Source organism: Siniperca chuatsi, linkage group LG19 (assembly GCF_020085105.1).
Source record: "Siniperca chuatsi isolate FFG_IHB_CAS linkage group LG19, ASM2008510v1, whole genome shotgun sequence".
In the NCBI taxonomy this organism is placed as follows: Eukaryota; Metazoa; Chordata; class Actinopteri; order Centrarchiformes; family Sinipercidae; genus Siniperca; species Siniperca chuatsi.
Genome location: NC_058060.1, coordinates 4,630,542 through 4,651,921, shown reverse-complemented (window position 1 = coordinate 4,651,921; position 21,380 = coordinate 4,630,542). Strand labels below are relative to the sequence as shown.

Here is a 21,380-nt window from a genome sequence, read left to right as displayed (position 1 = left end):
GCTGAGATAACCCTGATGACATAATCATCTGGGTTATTTTCTCAGACCTGACAAAGCTCCCCCAGAGCCACAGAAGACATTATTCAACTGTTTTAAGAGGCTGAGTAAAACTGACCTTGATGATAAAACTGATCTTTGTGTAAAATTGGTGGAGTGCCCCTTTAATATTGTCTGTGAAGGTTCCTCTGAATCATCTGGGTGGTACAAAGTCCAAACAGATATTTAATATAAGCATTTATTTGTTTTAAAGTCACGTTCATGTCCACCACTTGGATCCAGACTTAAAAACCTCAACATTCATGGTGTCCCGAGGATGAATCCTGGGACCTTTGGTGGCAGCGGTGGATGGCCGCCCACCATTGAGTCTGGTTCTGTCCAAGGTTTCTGCCTCTTAAAGGAAGTTTTTTCTTGCCACTGTCGCCAAATGCTTGCTCATGGTGGGATTTGTTGGGTCTCTGTAAATAATATTATAAAGACTACCGTCTAGATCTGCTCTATAGGCAAAGTGTAATGAGATAACTTCTGTTATGAATTGGCACTATATAAATAAAATTTAATCGAATTGAATTGGTGATTCTTTGACATTTCATCCATGGCCACCATCAGGTTCACTTGTGTGGCTTTGAGTTATATGTCTCAACAGCTATTGGATGGATTGTCATGAAATTTGATTCCTCTGAGGATGAATTGTAATAACTTTAGTGATCCTCTGACTTTTCATCTAGGACCATCATCAGGTAAAAATTTAAGTTTGTCCAATACTTTGGTTTATGACCAAATACCTGCAAAATTCCCATCAGCCTTAGCTGTACTTTGTGTTTAGTGCTAATTAGCACATTAGCATACCAACACAGTAAACTAAGATGGTGAACATGGTAAACATTATGGTTGCTAAACATTAGCATGTCAGCATGTTGGCCTTCAGCATGTTAGCCTTCATTGTATCACTGAAAGTTCCAATCATGACATTACAGCACATTTTGTGGCAAGTCTTTGCTACTGTATGTGGTAAACTAGAATTAAACTTAACAGAAACCTGACCTGTGTTTCTTCTGTGGTGCTTCCTCTGCAGCTGATCAGTGATGGTAGCGTGGTGTATGCCGAGGCCCTCTGGGACCATGTCACCATGGACGACCAAGAGCTGGGCTTCAAAGCAGGTGATGTCATCGAAGTAGTGGATGCAACTAACAAGGAGTGGTGGTGGGGTCGCATCATGGACAGCGAGGGCTGGTTCCCTGCCAGCTTTGTACGGGTGAGACGAACTCTGTCCAGGCTGCTGGAAGAAACCGAAATTTCTGTTTCATTAATGACTGCAGCTGCTGCAATACTGACAGACTGAGTAATATAAAAGCCTCAACCTGTTATCAATATTTCTGTAATCTGCCAAATTAGGGCTCTGTTTTTTGTGGATCCTCATTAAGACATGGCTCATAATAAGCGTGCCATGTTCTTGCACAAGGATCTACAAGTAAGAAAAATGACAGAATGTAGGCTTATCAAAATGTTTGTACACATGTTCCCCTCATTAAATCACCTGCATAACTGTAAACCAGAAGCTATTACAAAATTGGAGTTCTGAAGAGAGAATTAAAAATTAAAGAGATGCAGAGTTAATTGTTGGGGGAAATCTGAATTCTTCCTGGGGTTTGAACAATTACCTGTGTCCTCCTCAGTTGCGTGTGAACCAGGATGAGCCCATGGAGGAGTATCTGGCACACCTGGAGGAGGCTCAGGCTGGAGAGGAGGACAGGGCAGGTCTGGGCTTGTTGCTAGGACCTGGTTTACCCTGCAAAGAGCAGATGAGGACCAATGTCATCAATGAGATCATGAGCACAGAGAGAGACTACATCAAGCATCTGAAAGACATCTGTGAGGTCTGGATTAGATAATAATTTTTTGTCTTGTGTATACACTGGCCCCAATAAACCCATTAATTTACTTTGACCATGGAAAATACTCTTTTCAGATTGACTGTCAGGTCTCAAACTTAAGTCTAGACAATGTAACCACTGTTCTAAATACTTACACTAAACGTTACATTCAGTATTAGCTTGCTGGTGAAACAAACCTAAACTTTAGTTTTAGTTTAGGTTATTTGATGTTATGAAGAGACGGAGGATGTCAAATCCTCCATCTCTTCATAACATCAAATAAACCCACTTTGTACTTCACACTTATTTTATTTTATACTTATACCCACTTAGTACTTAATTTATTTTCTGTGTGCACTGACGTGATAGTCAGCTGCTGTAGCAAAAGAGTTTCCCCTCAGGGATCAATAAAGTATATCTGATTCTGATTCACAATAATCATTTCCACTATGGTCATTAATGTAAAGAATGCAAAAATGCAAAAGGTAACAGTAAAATCAACAAGTCAAACATCCAAAAAATAAATAGCTTACAAAGTATGAATTTTTTAGTCTCTCTCTTAGTTTAGTCTCCTTCCTTCCTTAGGTAAGTTGTCATAATATAAGATCTGATGATGCGCTCTGAGGCGATGTAAAAGATAATAGACTTTCCAGAATGCCATGTTATTGGGACACCTCAATTGTGCATTATTACTTACACAGAAGCCTGTGTAAGATATACGATAATTCAACTCAAAAGTCTACATAGAGCTCATCTAACACCATGTAATTAAAAAACTAGAACCATGAACAGAAATGTGCTGGCATGGCTGTGATGAGGTTGGCTCACTCATGCACTTGTTATTGGTTTGCATTAATGTGAAAGGTTCTGATGTAACTGATTTACTGTCATCCATGTGAATGTACAGATTCCTTCCTGTTAAGCAATATGTTTACTTGGAAAACAACTTGAAACTATAAATCAAAAGCAAACAAAGCACCTTATTACATCTGCATAATTGGAAGCAAAACAGACAATCTTTATTAACTGGAAAATACAGAAAAAACAGTTTGAACTGGTATGGTATATGGACTTACCAGCAGTGGAGCAAGCAGCTTATGCCCTCCAACAACATTATACATTATATCCCTCATATGTGTGTTATTGTATATGTATTGTGTCTAATGTATGTTTAAATGTATTTATTTATGTTGTATGTTTCTGTTTCCCACAGGGTTACATCAAACAGTGCCGTAAGAGGACAGACATGTTCACTGAAGAGCAGCTTCGTACCATCTTTGGCAATATTGAAGATATCTACCGATTCCAGAGGAAGTTCCTGAAAGGCCTGGAGAAGAAGTTCAACAAGGAGCAGCCGCACCTCAGCGAGATTGGCTGCTGCTTCCTTGAACATGTAAGCTGAGTCACAAAAGTCAATCACAACTTGAATCCAAAGAACTTGTAGAGGGCCTATGAATTTCTATATTTCAAAAGTATGCTATCAGAGATATGTAACTGTATAAAAAATGGCACACAAAAGTTAGTTTATAACCTTTCTTGCTCAATGTTAGAAGTCTTTTTTTGTTGTTCTATTTCACATTGCTTCTTTATTAAACCTCTTTCATTTTGTTTTCTAAAACCCTCAAACTAATATTGATATAGTCTGTGAACAATTTCCCCACTGTAATGTGAGTGCATACCTTTTTACACTGGGTTAAAGAGTCTACCCAAACCGTTTTCTTGCATCTAACCCTTTCTCTTGTTGTCTTTTATGTGTAGCAAACAGATTTCCAGATCTATTCAGAGTATTGTAACAACCACCCCAACGCCTGCGTCCAGCTCTCTAAGCTCATGAAGGTCAACAAGTATGTGTTCTTCTTCGAGGCCTGCCGACTGCTTCAGAAGATGATTGACATTTCCTTGGACGGCTTCCTGCTCACCCCAGTTCAGAAGATCTGCAAGTACCCACTGCAGCTGGCTGAGCTGCTCAAATACACCAACCCACAGCACAGGTGACTGCAAACTATTTACGTGTTCACACAGTGAAGGATCCATTGGTGCAACTTTTTTCATTTATCGAAGATATCTTCCCTATATATCTTAGCTTTCTTAATATGTTTTTGTGTTACAGGTAAATAATATCAATTATCTGTATATTGTGTCTTGTTAAAAACCTTGCTCATTAAAATCTTTTAGGAATGTGACTATTATACATATAATAATAAACAATACTTTGTTAAACAGAGGCCATGAATATTCAAAATAAAAAAAAAAATATGCCCACACAATTCTTATTGTCTGTAAACAGGTAATAGTCATTTACTATGTGTCCTCATAACAGCTGCTCCTAGCCAAATGCTGGTTATTAAAAATTTTAAATAGAATTTTGCTCTTGCTGGGAGGATTGCCTGCTCCAGGAACTTTTTTGTAAGATAATAAATTACAATTTGGAAACAGCTTTCTCTTTTCTACTTTGCTCTGTGTAGTTATCAAATTCCAAATTTGTGCTTAATTAATAAATGATCTTGTGGTATCGTAGTTCATGTTTGTGTTGGTTCAGATTCTATTTCTATAGATGAGGGCACCCTCATTAAAGCATAGAGCTCGTGTTCTTTTATATTTTCTTACTGTGAACAAATTCACAAAAAAACACCAAAACTCTAAATCGTCACACAAAGCTGGATACTAGTTTTTATTAAAAGTTACTCAAACAGGAGAAAATAGGGACTATTTTCAAAGGCAGATTAATCTACATTTGGTGTTCTATTTCTGGCAGCAGGACGGTGTATGTGGGATTGAGTCAAAATAAACTCCAGTGTGTGTGTTCATGGTAATGAACACGTCACCCAGTGCAACAGTGTGGTTCATTGATGTGTTTTTAATAGTTTTTGGACAACAATGGAGCTCTATGGCACAGAGGAATAAGATATATCAGGCTTTGGATACACACACAATACTTGTTAATAGGATAAATTAATTGTTGAATCTGGTCTTTTCGTGGAATTTCTTGACTATAAGAAAAAAATAGAATATCACCAGACTTATCCCTTAAGCTTCAGCTTTACGCACCAACTGTATGTCACTGTCTAACCTTTAGGGACTACAAAGATGTGGAGGCAGCCTTAAACGCCATGAAGAACGTGGCCAGGCTGATCAACGAGAGGAAACGTCGTCTTGAGAATATTGACAAGATCGCACAGTGGCAGAGCTCCATAGAGGACTGGGAGGTGTGGCAAGAAGCATCTTTGTTCTGAAATGGTCTCTCACTTCATACTGTTCAATGCAACTGCAACAAGGCTGGGTAGCAAGTAACAGCTGTGTGTGTGTGTGTGTGTGTGTGTGTGTGTGTGTGTGTTTCGATCCATGCAGGGTGAAGACGTCCTCAGCAGGAGCTCTGAACTTATCTTTTCAGGGGAGTTGACCAAGCTGTCCCAGCCTCAGGCCAAGAGTCAACAGAGAATGTTTTTCCTCTTTGATCATCAGATGGTGTACTGCAAAAAGGTGCCTCAGCATTTGACACTGTATTTTTCAGTTTTATGCTGATAACAATATGTGAGAAGAATCATTTTAAAGGGGAGGTGAAAAAGTGAACTTGTAGTATCTCTAACTGTGGATGGTAAGTTCATTTTAATGACACATTTTGACCCCTCGCTTGTTCAGGGCAATATTTCTCAGCTTGTGGTTGGGCACAAGATTTGTGGAATAGGAAAACGTAAGAAAGAAAGAAATTCTGAATACTTCTCAGCCTGCTGGTCACCTTCCATTTGTTCGAAGTATGCACCATTTCCCATTTGCACAGTTGTGTTGGTGTCATGAGTGGCTTTGCTTCCTTTAAGTGTACAATGATGGAAAAACATAGGTTGAAATGAAAATAAAATACTAATAATAACATTAATAATTTAAAAAAATAATTAAATGATCTGTTTTGTAATGCATGGCTCTTGAATTCAGAATACATGAATTTGCAGGCCACAGATTAAAAACCCAAACCATTGTTGGAATAATAGTTTTGATTTATTTTAATACAGTTGAAGCCTTCCACAAAATGTCTCCAATGCTTGTTTCCCCTCAATGTCAATTGATTTGTGCTGAGCAAATGGTTGATTTATGTTTATATATGAGAAATATAAAACATTTTTCAGTTTGTTTTATTTATATAGCGCCAATTCATAACAGAAGTTATCTCATTGCACTTTTCCTATAGAGCAGGTCTAGACCGTACTCTTTATAATATTATCTACAGAGACCCAACAATTCCCACCATGAGCACTTGACAACAGTGGCAAGGTAAAACTTCCTTTTAAGATGCAGAAACCTCGAGCAGAACCAGACTCAGGGAGGGTGGCCATCTGCTGCTGCCGTTGCTGCTGTTGAGAGAAAAAAAGCAGGAGGAAAGAGCATACAGTACCACAATGCAAATTCAACATTGAATTTGAAAATAATAATAATGTAATGGTAGTGGTAATATTAATATTAATTAAATAATAATGATAGGAATAATAATGATAAGAATAAAAATAATAATTTTGGCAGTGGGTGTTGAGCAGGAACATAGGGGCAGTAGGTGGCTTGCAATCATAGATCCAGACTCTACAGCTCCAGAGGCAGAAGTACATGCTGAAAGTGACAGGAGAGAGGAGAAAGACGAGAAAGCTCAAAACTAAGGGAGAGAGGAGATGTCGAGTTAGTAACATGCATTAATAGGATAAGAATGCGTACAGATGGAGAGGAGGAGAGAGGTGCATCATGAGAAGTCTCCTGGCAGTCTAGGCCTATAGCAGCATAACTAAGGGATGGTTCAGGACTCACCTGAGCCAGCCCTAATTCTAAGCTTTATCAAAAAGGAAAGTCTTAAGCCTGATGGAGATGGTGTTGTTGGGAATCCACAGATTAATTCATTCATTTGGGTGATTGTTAAATGAACGTTTGTTAGGAGACTGCATTCTCTTTTGTCCCACAATCCTGAGAGCCGTTGAACACAGCATTGGCCAGTCTGACCTGTGACCCGGATGTCACCAGGTCAATAAAAAAGTCAGTGATCACTGGTTCTGACTCTCTTTCTCCTGGAATTCTTCACTGTGGCAGACAGCCATGGCTGTCCCCCTCTCAGTGTGCCCTGCTCACCAGCAGACACCCACCTGAACTCTCTCTTCCTGGCTTCGCCGTGTAATCTGCTCGGAGCAGAAACACGCAGCAGAACCGAAGTGTCCGTCCCATTAGATCTCTGCAACAAAGTTTAGCGCAAACGGCTGCCACACACAAAGCCTGCCAGCTAACTTCACATGCTAACAGGAGCAGTAAGCAAGTTAACGCCGAGCTTTTGACTCTGTAAGAGCAACCACAGGCAGAGCGACCGGCTTCCTCCGATCTCTACGCGTGGACACTGCACAGTAAGACTTTTCCATAGCGGAATTCTTCCCAGCTTGGGTCGTCTACAACAGACTGACTGCCAGATAAGAGCAGCACCTAAGCCACCTCTCTTTCCCTCCCACTGACGGGTAACGTAACAACTGGGCATAGCATAGAGTGTGTGTTGCAACAGTGTACTTGGCTAAGCACAGGACTGTTTAGTTAATGATTACATGTACTGATGTGTTTTTCTAAGGTTTTGCTGTGACGTGTTTTTCTGTTAGGTTAATTTGGTAGCCACATGCTAAGTTGATGTTAGTTTATGTTATACACCAGTCTTTGCATGCTAACAAGCCCCTTTAACTTGGCAACGTTATCCTAAACAAATCATACACATACACCTCTACTTTGGCCCTTAAAGACAACCACACTCATATTGTGTTTTTGCTTTGTTTATCTTTTAAATAAATGCTTGTGTATAATTACTGCTGGCTTCTTTAATGTTGCACAAGAGTGAGTAATTTGCCAACCTCTTCTATGTTGAACTCCAAATTCTTCAACCTACTGGTTATAGTTATTAATTTAATTATTAATTTGAGTTCCAAATTAATAGTTTACTGTATTTTATGAAACTCAATCAATTAATTGGCTATCATTTATCCTCTTTAAGAAGAGTGGTGCCCCCGAGGACTTTATTCATTAAAGTTATCTATGATTATCTTTTACAATTCTGATATAACTAAGGGATGGTTCAGGACTCACCCAAGCCAGCCCTAATTAAAAGCTTTATCACAGAGGAAAGTTTTAAGCCTACTCTTAAATTTGGAGATAGTGTCTGCCTCCCGAACCCAAATTGGGATCTGATTCTACAGGAGAGGAGCTTGATAACTGAAGGCTCTGGCTCCCATTCTACTTTTGGAGACTCTAGGAACCACAAGAAACCCTTCATTCTGGGAGCTCAGTGTTCTAGTGGGGTAACACTAGATACTGTGAGCTCTTTAAGATACGATGGTGCCTGACCATTAAGAGCTTTGTAGGTGAGGATAAGGATTTTAAATTCTGTTCTGTATTTTACAGGGAGCCAGTGCAGAGAAGCTAATATTGGAGAAATATGATCTCTTTTCCTAGTTCTTGTCAGTACACGTGCTGCAGCTTTGTGGTTAAACTGGAGAGTCTTAAGGGACTTATTCGGGCAGCCGGATAATAAGGAATTGAAATAATCCAGCCTAGAAGTAACAAATGCATGGACTAGTTTTTTGAATGTGCCTGATTTTTGCAATGTTACGTCAATGAAAAAAGGCAGTCCTTGAGTTTGTTTTATGTGGGAGTTTAAAGACATTTTCTGATCAAAGATAACTCAGAGATTCCTTATGGTGGTGCTGGAGGCCAGGGCATTGCCATCTAATAATTATATCTTTAGATAATGAGTTTTCGGAGGTGTTTGGGACCAAGTACAATAACTTCATTTTTTTCTGAGTTTAACATCAGAAAATTGCAGGTCGTCCAAGTTTTTACTGTATGTCCTTAAGGCATGCTTGAAGTTTAGCTAACTGATTAGTTTCATATGGCTTGATCGATATATATTATTTGGTATCATCAAGGTGAATAGAATTGGTCCAAGCTTAAACCAGCTTAGTGCAGCTCCATTAATGCTGATTAAATGTTCCAGTCTCTGTAATAGGATGTGATGGTCAGTGGTGTTGAATGCAGCACTAAGATCTAACAAGACAAGTACAGAGACAAGTCCTTTGTCTGATGCAATTAGAATTCATAATTTTCACCAGTTCTGTCTATGTGCTATGATGCACTCTAAATTCTGACTGAAAATCCACAAATAAACTATTGTTATTTAGAAAGTCACACAACGGATTGGCGACTGCTTTCTCAAGGATCTTAGAGAGAAAGGGAAGGTTAGATATAGGTCTATGGTTGGCTGCAACCCCTGGATCAAGAATGGTGTAATTACAGCTACTTTAAAGGACTGTGGTATATACAGTAGCCTGATAAGAGACAGGTTGACGGCTTGAATTAATTAATCGTTGGAGTTAGTTGGTGAAGCTCGATGGGAAAAAAACAGTCTAAATATATATATATATATATATATATATATATATATATATATATATATATATCAGGTTTTACAGCTGTTTCTAAGGTTCCTGTCTTTAAGGACAAATCATTGCTAGTTGAGGGCAGGACATGATGAAATTTGTCTCTAACAATTAAAATCATTAAAGTAGCTCATGAAGTCTGTTACTACTGAGTGCTATAAGAATACATGGCTCAATGAAACTGTGACTCTCTGTCAGTCTGGCTACAGTGCTGAAAAGAAACCTGGGATTGTTCTTATTTTCCACAATTAATGATGAGTAGTAGGCTGCTCTGGCATTACGGAGGGCTTTCCTATATGTTTTAAGACTATCTTACCGCCGACGTGAATGACAATCTTACTGTATTTATGCTTATCTTTAGCCAGCTTTAAATAGGATTAAACGTTGCCCATTCTGGCCCCAGGAATACATTTGACTATGGTCACTGTTCTCGCTAACTTCACATTTCTCAAAATGGAGCTGCCAATAATCAGAGTTGGTTTCTCAGTGGGTGTGTTGCTGAGTGGGGAGAACTTTTTAGAAATGTGATCTGGTTGGTGGTGAACCGTGGGCTTATGCTTAGGGCTATGCTTCCTTCGGACAGTCACCCGGCCTCCCTGGTTTCCAGGCTGCGCGGGAGCTGCCAGGAGATGGTTAACAGGGGCTACCTTTGATCGGTCCGCACCGGCTACTGGGGGCTGGTTAACTAGAGCAGCTAATGATTTCCCATGGTGTGGAACCACGTTTCCAATTCACTAAGCCTCGCCTCCAACGCTACAAATAAATTGCATTTATAACATGTACTATTATCACTAAAGGAGGAGGAATAACTAAACATTTGACACACCAAGCAAGAGACAGCAGGAGAGAGAGAGAGAGAAGCCATCACTAGCTGCTAAGCAAAATTCAATTCAATTCAATTCAATTTTATTTATATAGCGCCAATTCATAACAGAAGTTATCTCACTGCACTTTTCCTATAGAGCAGGTCTAGACTGTACTCTTTATAATATTAATTACAGAGACCCAACAAATCCCACCATAAGCAAGCATTTGGCGACAGTGGCAAGGAAAAACTTCCTTTAAGAGGGCAGAAACCTTCGGCAGAACAAGACTCAATGGTGGGCGGCCATCCGCCGCTGCCGTGTTAGGTTTTGAGAGAGAGAGAGCGATAGAGAGAGAGTGCAAGCTAAAGTTAGCCAGCTAACCTCTATGGGAAATTATAGTAGTAAACTAATAGCCAAGAAAAGCAGTGGCAACTGGCAGTGCAGTAGTGCCCCTTACAAAAATCAGAACAAACTTTTAAATTAGGCCTTGTAGATCTAATATGAGTGAAGATTCAGCAATTGGATTGCTTATTTCTCATCTCAAATTTGTTCATAAATAAAAGATTTTGGTGGGCTGCTAAGGTGAAATAAGTGAAAGTCTACTTAGCCTACAGTCTATGGCTCAACCCCCATTGAGTCACAGAACCAGGGGCCTCAGGAGGGAGGACTGCAGTTGGATTCTTCTCCTCCCACCGGGTACAATCCTGGGAAAATGAAGGCTCGCTAGCTATGCTAGCTAATACTGGAAGCCAGAAACACACATTGTCCATTTGATAATCTAAACAAAGAACACGTTTTCTTGTGGTGGCCTTTCTAAAATGAACAGTGGGGAAAGTTACTATATTCTGTTATGATCAAGGAGTTGATAAGCAGACAGTGTTAGCTAGCGTGCACTAGCTAGTTTAAAAGTTGTCCGTACAAACAAATTATGGATGGAGCGTGAGTTGTTGTTGTTGTTGTGAACCTCCCCTTATAATACTGTGAAGTGATTTGCTGAATTAAAAACTGATGGACAACTGGTTCAGGTGGCGTATTGGTTAAATTAGTTTTTGACTGACAGTGGATTGGCCAAATTAAAAAATTATTGACAGTTACCACGCCCTCTCAAAAGTCTCTGCAGAGATACGCTACCAGTAACACACTGGCAACCGGAAATGAGACAATACGGTTACCGCAACACGTCAGCACACAGTCAACTGTTCAGAGAGTGTGTTCTCTGTGTCATTGTTTATACGAAGTAATCCTCACATATCCACATAATCCACATCTACAAAAAGTGTAGTCCTTAATAGAAATAGTAGCTGATTTCTAATTCAGGAGAGGACATGATCCAAATATTAACTACGTTTATTAAATGTTTGCATTTTTGATGACATCAAAATTTTCCTAAAGATTACATACATTTTCATGTCAACATTTAAGTCAAAAAAAAAGAAAAAGTACAGTCTCCAAGGCCCAAAGTGATGTCCTAACATGTCTTAGTTTAAGTAGCAGCATTCAAGTGTCATGTAGCGCAAAACTTATTTTTATTGAGATACCTGGACAGAAATGAAACAGACCTCACCATGACCTTAAAGCCGAAACATGTCCATAATATATCTGCTCATAGCATATTAAAAAACACGTCTGGTCTCTGACTCCAGAGCTTGGCCATTTACCTAGACTGTGCATCAATTATGAGTCATTCATAAGTTGTGCATGCTTCCTTTTCTATATTACTTAGTTTGACTAGCAGCCACAGTGACCTGGGCTGAATTAACCCACTAAGTTGCAAAAGTGAGCCAGTAAGCTGCAACTTGATCTATGATTGTGAGCCACCTACTACCCCATGTTCCTCCTCGACAACCGCTACTACAATTGTTATCATTATTCATTGTCATTATTATTACTATTATTATTTGTATTAATATTAATATTATTACCACTACCATTACTATTACTTTGCATCTCTATGTGGAACTTGCGTTGTGCTACTGTATGTTTTCTTTCCTCCTGCGCTCTCTCTCTCTCTCTCTCTCTCTCTCTGTCTCTCTCCCTCTCCCACTTGCTCTTTCTCTCTCAACCCAACCGGTCAAGGCAGATGGCTGCCCACCCAGAGTCTAGGTTCTGCTCGAGGTTTCTGTCTGTTAAAAGGGAGTTTTCCTTACCACTGTCGCCAGTGCTTACGCATGGTGGGAATTGTTGGGTCTCTGTAAATAATATCATAGAATATGGTCTAGACTTGCTCTATATGACAAATGCCCTGAACTTCTGTTATGAATTGGCACTATATAAATAAAACAAATTGTAAAATGTAATATATTTCTCATATATAAACATAAATCAACCATTTGCTCTGCACAAATCAACTGTCATTGAAGGGAAGAAAAGCATTGGAGAAATTTTGTATTAGTAATGTATTTAAATAAATCAAAACTATTATTCCAACAATATTATTCCAATGGTTTGGGTTTTTAATCTGTGGCCTACAAATATATATGTTGAATCGAATTGAATAGGCAGTCAGGTATTTAATGTGGAAATAAGCCAGCCATCTCAATCAGCGGCCTCCAAATTAAAATATGGACTTCAGTACCTAAATTCACCACATCTGTTAATGTATAGTATGTATGTACAATTGAGAATGACTTCCGGATGGGAGCCGAAACGTCTTGATTCTGAAAACAGTGTCCAGATGACTACGACTGAAACCTTTTCTATGATAGCACATAGAACACTCCTGGATGAATGAGGGACTATGTATGTACACTTAATGAACAGCAATCAATCTAACATCTTGCCTTGCAGGAAATTTCTTAGGAAATAATGAAGAATGTATATTTTCTAATCGATGTAAATTAATTTCAAATATGGAATGTACTAAAATGTACTCTTCAAAAGGATTCTTGGCTGAATTTGCCCGAATTTTCTTATCATTACAGGACCTCCTGCGCCGGGACATGCTGTACTACAAAGGTCGGTTGGACATGGACCACATGGAGGTGATAGATGTGGAGGATGGCAAGGAGAAGGACTTCAACATCAGCGTGAAGAACACCCTGAAGCTGCGGTCACTGGCTGGTGACGAGATCCACCTCCTGTGTGCCAAGAAGCCAGAGCAGAAACAGCGCTGGCTCAGAGCCTTTGCTGACGAAAGGATTCAGGTCCAGCATGACCGGGAGACAGGTCAGATACATACACAGTTCATGAACATACTTAAAGGAAAACACTGTTTTTAAAGTTTGCCCTTTTAGTCAAATGATCTGTTAGGTAATCAGAAAACACTGAAAGATTTCTGGGATCAAACCTGTGATCTTCTGGTTAGTTGACATTGTCTCATTAACCTCTCAGCCACGCTTCCTTTTATGCAAACCACAGAGCTGTTTCCATTAACTATCATGTGATCTATATCCTCCTTTCTTCTCCCTCCACTGCATCTGCATTAATACTTTAATACCCACACTTGGCAGTGTGTCAGGAAATGTGGGACTGTGGGCAGTAAATGGATTTCTATGAAGCTGATCCAAGGAATAGACAAGCAGAATATCAGTGATTCCACCTGATCTACCTCCATTAATTCAATTCAATTGTCATCCGCTACTGCTGTGTTAGGTTTAGAGAGAGATAGAGAGAGGGAGGTTTAGGGAATTTTAAAATAGTAATAATGTAACGGTAGTGGTAATATTAATACATTAATAATGATAGGAATGACAGTCATAGAAATAATAATGACAATAATAGTAATGGAGCCAATAACAACAACTGTAGTAGGAGTTGTTGAGCAGGAACACGGGGGCAGCAGGTGACCCACAACCACAGATCCAGTCTCTGCAGCTCCATTGGTAGATATACCTGCTGAAAGCGACAGAAGGAAAGAGGAGAGAAACAAGAAAGCACAAAACTACGGGAGAGAGAAGATGTCAAGTTAGTAACATGCAGTAATGGGATAAAAATGCATACAGATGGAGAGGAGGAGAGAGAAAAGAGGTGCATCATGGGAAGTCTCCCGGCAGTCTAGGCCTATAGCAGCATAACTAATGGATGGTTCAGGACTCACCCAAGCCACCCCTAACTATAAGCTTTATCAAAGAGGAAAGTCTTAAGTCTACTCTTAAATGTGGAGATGGTGTCTGCCTCCCGAACCCAAACTGCGACCTGATTCCACAGGAGAGGAGCTTGATAGTTGAAGGCTCTGGCTCCCATTCTACTTTTGGAGACTCTAGGAACCACAAGTAACCCTGCATTATGGGAGCTCAGTGTTCTAGTGGGGTAATAAGATACTATGAGCTCTTGAGCTGTAAGATACAATGGTGCCTGACCATTAAGAGCTTTGTAGGTGAGGATAAGGATTTTAAATTCTATTCTGGATTTTACAGGAAGCCAGTGCAGAGAAGCTGATATTGGAGAAATATGATCTCTTTTCCTAGTTCTTGTCAGTACACGTGCCGCAGCATTCTGGATCAACTGGAGAGCCATAAGGGACTTATTCGGGCACCCTGATAATAAGGAATTGCAATAGTCCAACCTAGAAGTAACAAATGCATGGACTAGTTTTTCAGCATCATTTTGAGACAGGATGTGCCTGATTTTTGCAATGTTGTGTAAGGTGAAAGAAGGCAGTTCACAGCCAGGCTTGTGTCCTGAGTTGTTTGGTCTGTATTATCTGGCTACTTTACTGTGACATTATGAGAAATTAGGGTTTTTCTTGTTTTTGAATGATATGGAGTTCTGCACATTTCCATCTATTAAATGCTTGTTGGGTTATAGTGAGAAGATGGACAATCTGTTGGATTCACCTTTTGAAAAGGGTGGTTGAGTTTAGAGTGATGAAACAGGTTGAAAATCCAACTTAAAATCTTTACAACCCAAGAGTGATGTCACATTTCACTAGTCCACTAGTCTACAACAGACATGAAGCTTTCAAGTGATAGAGGCCAGTGCAACAATACTTTTCTGCTAGTGAAAGTTCAGGACCAGATTTACTGTGGCTTTTGCGCCTGTTTTCTAGACAGACAAACCAGGCTGGAATCAAACGTTTGTAAAGTACATCTCTCTCCTTACTGCATATGCATTCAGGAGAGGACTGTGCAAATAATAGGCAGAGACATGTTAACAGAGGTTGATTATATAATCTACTGGATTTACTAAGATCGCACGCTGCAGTCAGTTTTGCTTTCAGGTAACACTTTCTTTTACAGGTCTGTATATTCCTAAAAAAATCAAATATGTTTCCTGGAAAGAACTATGTAATTTGGTACTAATTACAGGGAAAATAGTCATTTCCTAGTAAAGTAAATATTCTTTCATTATTGATTTATTATTGGACCCCTTATGCTTTATACGGTATATGCTTGACAAACTGACTTGTGGTGCACTGACTGAAAATCTAGGTTATTCTCATGGAAGATTTTAAATGCCTACATAAAAACAAATCAAAATATAGCCACAAGCGGCAATTCCGGGGTTCAAGCCAACACAGACCGTTAGAAGTTTAAAGCTTTTGATCTGGACCTGGTCAAATGTGGCCTAGACGTGAAAAAGCAGTGAAATCTCCCTTTTTGCATTTTTACAAATAGAATGAAGAAAACAAACAATTTCTGATTCATAGTCTAATTCATGTTATGCCACGCCCTTAGCGGTTGATTTGAATGAAACTTTCAGGGTATGTTTCAGGTACTTATGTGGACATATCCTTTACATTTTGTGATGATTGGCCCAACGGTTGTTGACTTTGGTCTATTTGTGTGCTGAGCCATGCCTCTTTTGAAGTTCATTGGTCAATATCTTGAAACTAAATAAAATATCAACAAGTTTTATACAACTTTTGATAAGCTTCGTCCAATGATGATCAACCGAAAATTTGGTAGCAATCGGACCTACGGTTTAGGATATGTTAAAAAAATGTGTATTTCAAAAAATTCAAAATGGCAGAAAATCTAGTTTGGTGGACATTTGTGGTCCAAGAGGCTTTTTTGTAGAGCACACTGAGCTGGACTTGTGAGAGAAATTTATGTATGTATGCATTTACTGTATTATATTTGCATTCTACCTTATTATCGCTGACACAAGCCAATGGCAGTTATGACTTAATTAATTCTCTCAGACAAATAACACAGATGCTAGATTTCCAGCTGATTTCATATATAAGAAAAAAAACCCATATGACATTTTGAATCCACTTTTGGATACTTTTTGTGTACCACTGACCACTACCAGTGAAGTTTTCTATTGTGTTTTCTATTATGTTTTCCCCATGAAAGAATATTGTTTATTGAGAAAGCTTCATAGTGATACTATTCCTTATCTCTTCTAAGGGTTCTCTCTCACAGAGGTCCAGAAGAAACAGGCCATGCTGAATGCCTGCAAAAGCCATCCAGCTGGGAAACCCAAAGGTATGCACTCAAGGGTTCACAGAAGGCAAATAATTAGATTTCATGAACTTGCACATTAGGCACTAAGTACCTGTACCTGAATGCCAGTGTAATATTTGTATCAGTATAGATTTGACATCTTTGTTCAGAAGTTTTATTTCCTTTGGTCAAGGAATATAATACACCTCAGATCATCTAAAGTCTCAGTATAATATCAGTCTTAAGATGTCCTCCTGTCTCCCTGGGCTTGGACATGGGTCACCTCTCTATGTATAATATATAAGCACTGATCTATAATGCATACAACAGCACTTTCCATTGAAACCTGTATTCTTCAAGTAAATCAATCCCTTCTAGGAATCACAGTAAAGGTTTGACAGGGCACTAAAATTACTCTATAATAATAGCTATTTATGAAGATTCCTACACACACTCTCTCAACAAGACAGAGATCTCCTTTAAAAATATATATCAGTGTTCCAATCGCTGTTCTTTGATTTATGTTTAGCTACCAACAATAACACTTCCTGCACAGATTTTTTTCACATTAAAAGCATTTCAGTAGCTCAAAGGAAATAATCCACCCCTTTTCTAGTGGGCTTTTAATGTGAGACATCTGCAGGAAGTGTTGGGTTTCATAGAGAGTAGCTTAACAGCAAGCAAAAAAATATATGGCAAAGTAGAAGTAAATGGCATTACTTAGTGAATCAATTTTTAAAAATTATTTTATACATCTCTTTTGTAAGAAGCCTCTCTGTTCTCTGATCTTCCTCTGTTTTGAATTACTGTTGATGCTTCTGGTGTCAATGCAAACTCAATACCTCACTGTTAACTAGTTGTTTTGTTAAATTCAGCATCATGTTCATGTCGACAACAGTAATATCATACTCTACTGTTCTTTGGATCAGTTATGTTACTGTCAATGAAACACAACACTTCCTGCACAGTTGTTTCATATTTAAAGCATTCCATAAGCTCATAAGAAAATATCATTCATTTTCCTAGTTTTATTCTTTAAAGTGAAACATCTTCAGGAAGTATTGAGTTTCATCGATGGTATAGCTTAACAGCAAACAAAGAGACGGCAAAGTAGAAGCAAGTCAAGTCAAATTTATTTCTATAGCACATTTAAAACAACATGAGCTGACCAAAGTGCTTTACAATACATATGCATAAAAAACAGATAAACAGAGCAACAATCAACAACAAAAGAAATCATGCATATACCCAGGCAGAGAGCAAGAAAAAATAAAGCAATTTAAGTACAATTAAAAGCCAAAGAAAAGAGGCTGGCCTTGAGCTGTGCTTTAAATGACACGATCGAGGGGGCAGATCTGATTTGGTGGGGCAGTTTGTTCTAGAGACTGGGGCCCACAACAATTGGAATCGATTATTAATTAATTAGTGAAAGAAAACAGTATTGGTGTTAAAAAAAAGAGCAGCAGAGCGGTGAGTATGACATGACTCTGTTATTAAACTGATGGAATTAGTGCTTTGGAAATGTGAGCCAGAATAGTACAGGCAATTCTGTGCCTGCTCAATGTTTTTTACCGGCCTTTTGATAGCAAGTGACAACTTCATGCTGGATCGGTCATTAATTGAATACCCACTTTTATTTTAGATACTGTGAGAATTCTAGGCCTCTGAGACACTTAATAAATACAGACCTGGAATATATAATGAATGCATGCTTCCTGTCAGCTTTTCTCATTTTTATGATATCTCATAAGAGCGTTATAAGTAATGATATTTTCTGTTTATCTCTTTCTCCTCAGCGGTGACCAGGCCCTACTACGACTTTCTCCTGCGACAGAAACACCCCTCTCTCCCCACTGCTTTGCCCCAGCAGCAAGTCTTCATGCTGGCTGAGCCCAAGCGCAAAACCTCCACCTTCTGGCACAACATTGGCAGACTGACACCCTTCAAGAAGTAAAAAAAAAGTATATATCATAAAGGAAAAGAAAAGTTGTGGAGAGAAGGAACAGAGGAGAAAGAGAAGAGCTCCCTGCTCATGCCTGAATAGACCCTTTTTAATTCTTCCTCTCTTTTCGTTGCTATTCGTAACATTTCCCTAATTGACATACTGATTTATTGTATAGATGAGGATGATTATGATGAGGAGGAGATTATCTTTTTGAAAGCACTTTATAGGTTGATTAACAATCAGACTTGAGAATGGTCTCCTGGAGACACTGAGTCAAACAGGGAGAGTAGACTCTTGTTTAACTTACTACTTCTACACCTTCAATCAAGCGCCGATTGGTACTAATACTACTACCGTACTGCTGCGAGTGAGAGTGGGACTCCTAACTGTGCTGCCTCTACCTGTGTGTTTTATGCTTTGACAGATGCCAAGTGTTCACAGTGCCAGATGATTTGTTTTTATATTCGTTTGTTCCATGTCTGCTTATGAAAAAAAGGGAAAATTGGAGGAGGTGGATAAAGTTTCATGTGCTTTCCTCTGTGCAAATATAGAATTTCCGCTGGGTTTTTAAGTGTTTTGTGATCGCCATCTGCAAGGATTTGGTTCTGTATGTCTCTGGTGCATTTGTGGTATTGTGCAAACACTTTGTCAAAGTCATCAAATGCAGCCCAAAGAAGATTCAACTCATCACAGATTAGGAGATTTTTCTTCAAACAAACAGCAGCAACCCACATGCTCCGACAACACACATTCCTCGAGTCTGATCCTCGACTCCTCCTTATACCTACCATGTCAATGAAAGTAAACAACCTGTTCTTTTTATCTTTTTTTTAAGTGCCATTTGAAGTGTGTCATGGATGACATACAATGACATGCATGGATGTGATGAAAAAATACTGTGAAGAATATTTTTTTATGTCTGAAGAACCCTGCTATATTTAACCAGATTCAGGAACTGAAGTTTCATTGTGCTACTAGGCTGACAGCATCATGCACACATGCGCGCGTGCGCACACACACACACACACACACACACACACACACACACACAGATGCTCCTTTAACCTGTACTTCTGATATCCAGTATTTCTGCTCTGTGGTCTGGTCTGGTCTCCAGTATAATATCATTTCAGATCAATGCAGCCCAGTGATATAGCTCTGTAAGTGCATTCAGTGAAATGTACCCCTTTCACCTTTATGTTAGAATATTTTGGCTTCTGATGATATGGAATATTAAAAATTCCTAAACTGACAAATGTGGCCGTCAGTTGGGGTGATTATTATTTTATTTCACACTGAACTGTTCTTGAAACTTGTTTAAATTGTGTCATGCATGTGTCATGCAAAACCGTGTACTACATTCTATGACAATTGTCTTTTTTTAACATCCAATACCAAAGTTTTTTTCTTTCTTTCTACAGTATCTGCACATGGCAAAAGGTTGTGGTAACATTATGTCCCTAAGATCTCATAACTAGGGCTAGGTATCAGTTCAATACTTTTTGGGTACTGACTGAAAAGTGTCCGAGTATCAAAAACTGTCAAATACTGATAATTGGCATTAATTGTGTGTCTATTTATTCATTGATCTGATTTTTTCTGATTTAAATAATTTTGCTCATTTTTAGACTTTAGATTTTACACGGCTGTTCCTGAGGTGAAGAATGAACTTCAGTGCTCAACGCTAATGCAGTTTTGACGAGAGAATTAATGCACACTTTATGAGTCTGAGGGATTATATAATTCAAGCAAGATTCAAGAGTATGCTAATGCATTTACATTAAACATACAGAAATAAATGAAAACCAATATATGTCTAGAATGGTAATAAAAAATCTGTTTATTTTTTTTAGAACACAGCAGCATGGTTAGCTGTGGTTAATAATTCTGTCTCAATATTATCAGCCCAAACAATAGGCTACAGGGGTTTTGTTGCTGATACCAAAATCAATATTTGAGTTACATTTCTTAATTTTATATTGTTATTTTTAACATAACATGAAAAACATTTTTCATAAGCATTCCTTATGGTTGGTTCTTAAAGTGCTCTGAGAGGTCTCTGGTGGACAAATTATGTAATGGCAACACTATTTCGTGTACGCCATTAAGAACGATTCAGTCTGTGTTGTATCGGAAAGGGTCAATGTGCATCACCTTCCTTCATTTCAATTCAATTCAATTTTATTTATATAGCGCCAATTCATAACAGAAGTTATCTCATTGCACTTTTCCTATAGAGCAGGTCTAGACCGTACTCTTTATAATATTATTTACAGAGACTCAACAAATCCCACCATGAGCAAGCATTTGGCGACAGTGGCAAGGAAAAACTTCCTTTAAGAGGCAGAAACCTTGGACCGAACAAGATTCAATGGTGGGCGGCTATCCGCCGCTGCCGTGTTAGGTTCCTTAACAACCCTCCTCTCAACAAGGGTTGGACAATGTCAGCAGGGGCACCGTGAAGTGGGGAAAGCATACTACATGAACATGGAACATTAAATAACTGAGGAAATGATTTAGGGTCCCAATATAATATTTTAGCCTATTGGAATTTCAGAAATAAAATTATAGTGTGTTTGTCCATTCCTTTTTTGCTAAAATCATCCAGGTAGCCTGCCATATCACACCCCTCAGTATAAACATTGAATGGTTCAGTCAGCGGCGAGTTTTGAAGTGTGTGTGTGGGGGGGCATAGGCTTTTTCATGTCAACTTCCTTTCAATCTCTGCCTAGCCTACCGTTTTTGTATAGCTAAAATATGGTAAGAAATCAGCAGTAGAGTATTTTTTTTGCTAAACTACGGTGGGGCTAATCCATACAGTGTTGGGGCTCAAATCAATGTCAGAATTTCAATGTGAATGCAATAGAATAGCACCCGCCCCCAACAGCTAGAAATACCATGAATTAGGCTACTATGGGTTAGATGTTTGCACTGGGTCTGTGTATCATCTGATCATTCAATTATTCCATTAAATCTGGCAAACGGAAAAA

The 21,380-nt window shown here is 38.8% G+C and overlaps 1 protein-coding gene across 4 annotated transcripts in view; it reads left to right on the top strand.

Annotated features, from left to right (window-relative positions):
* arhgef4 (Rho guanine nucleotide exchange factor (GEF) 4) overlaps positions 1–21,380 on the top strand; it is a 132,903-nt gene extending 111,523 nt beyond the window's left edge. For all 4 annotated transcript variants that reach the window (XM_044177374.1, XM_044177373.1, XM_044177376.1 and 1 more), the window contains 9 exons: positions 1,073–1,252; positions 1,674–1,874; positions 3,085–3,264; positions 3,630–3,862; positions 4,948–5,077; positions 5,220–5,351; positions 13,038–13,281; positions 16,410–16,487; positions 18,242–21,380. In XM_044177374.1, coding sequence (XP_044033309.1) covers positions 1,073–1,252; positions 1,674–1,874; positions 3,085–3,264; positions 3,630–3,862; positions 4,948–5,077; positions 5,220–5,351; positions 13,038–13,281; positions 16,410–16,487; positions 18,242–18,399 — 1,536 coding nt within the window. In that variant the 3' untranslated portion in view covers positions 18,400–21,380. The remainder of the gene's footprint in view (positions 1–1,072; positions 1,253–1,673; positions 1,875–3,084; positions 3,265–3,629; positions 3,863–4,947; positions 5,078–5,219; positions 5,352–13,037; positions 13,282–16,409; positions 16,488–18,241) is intronic.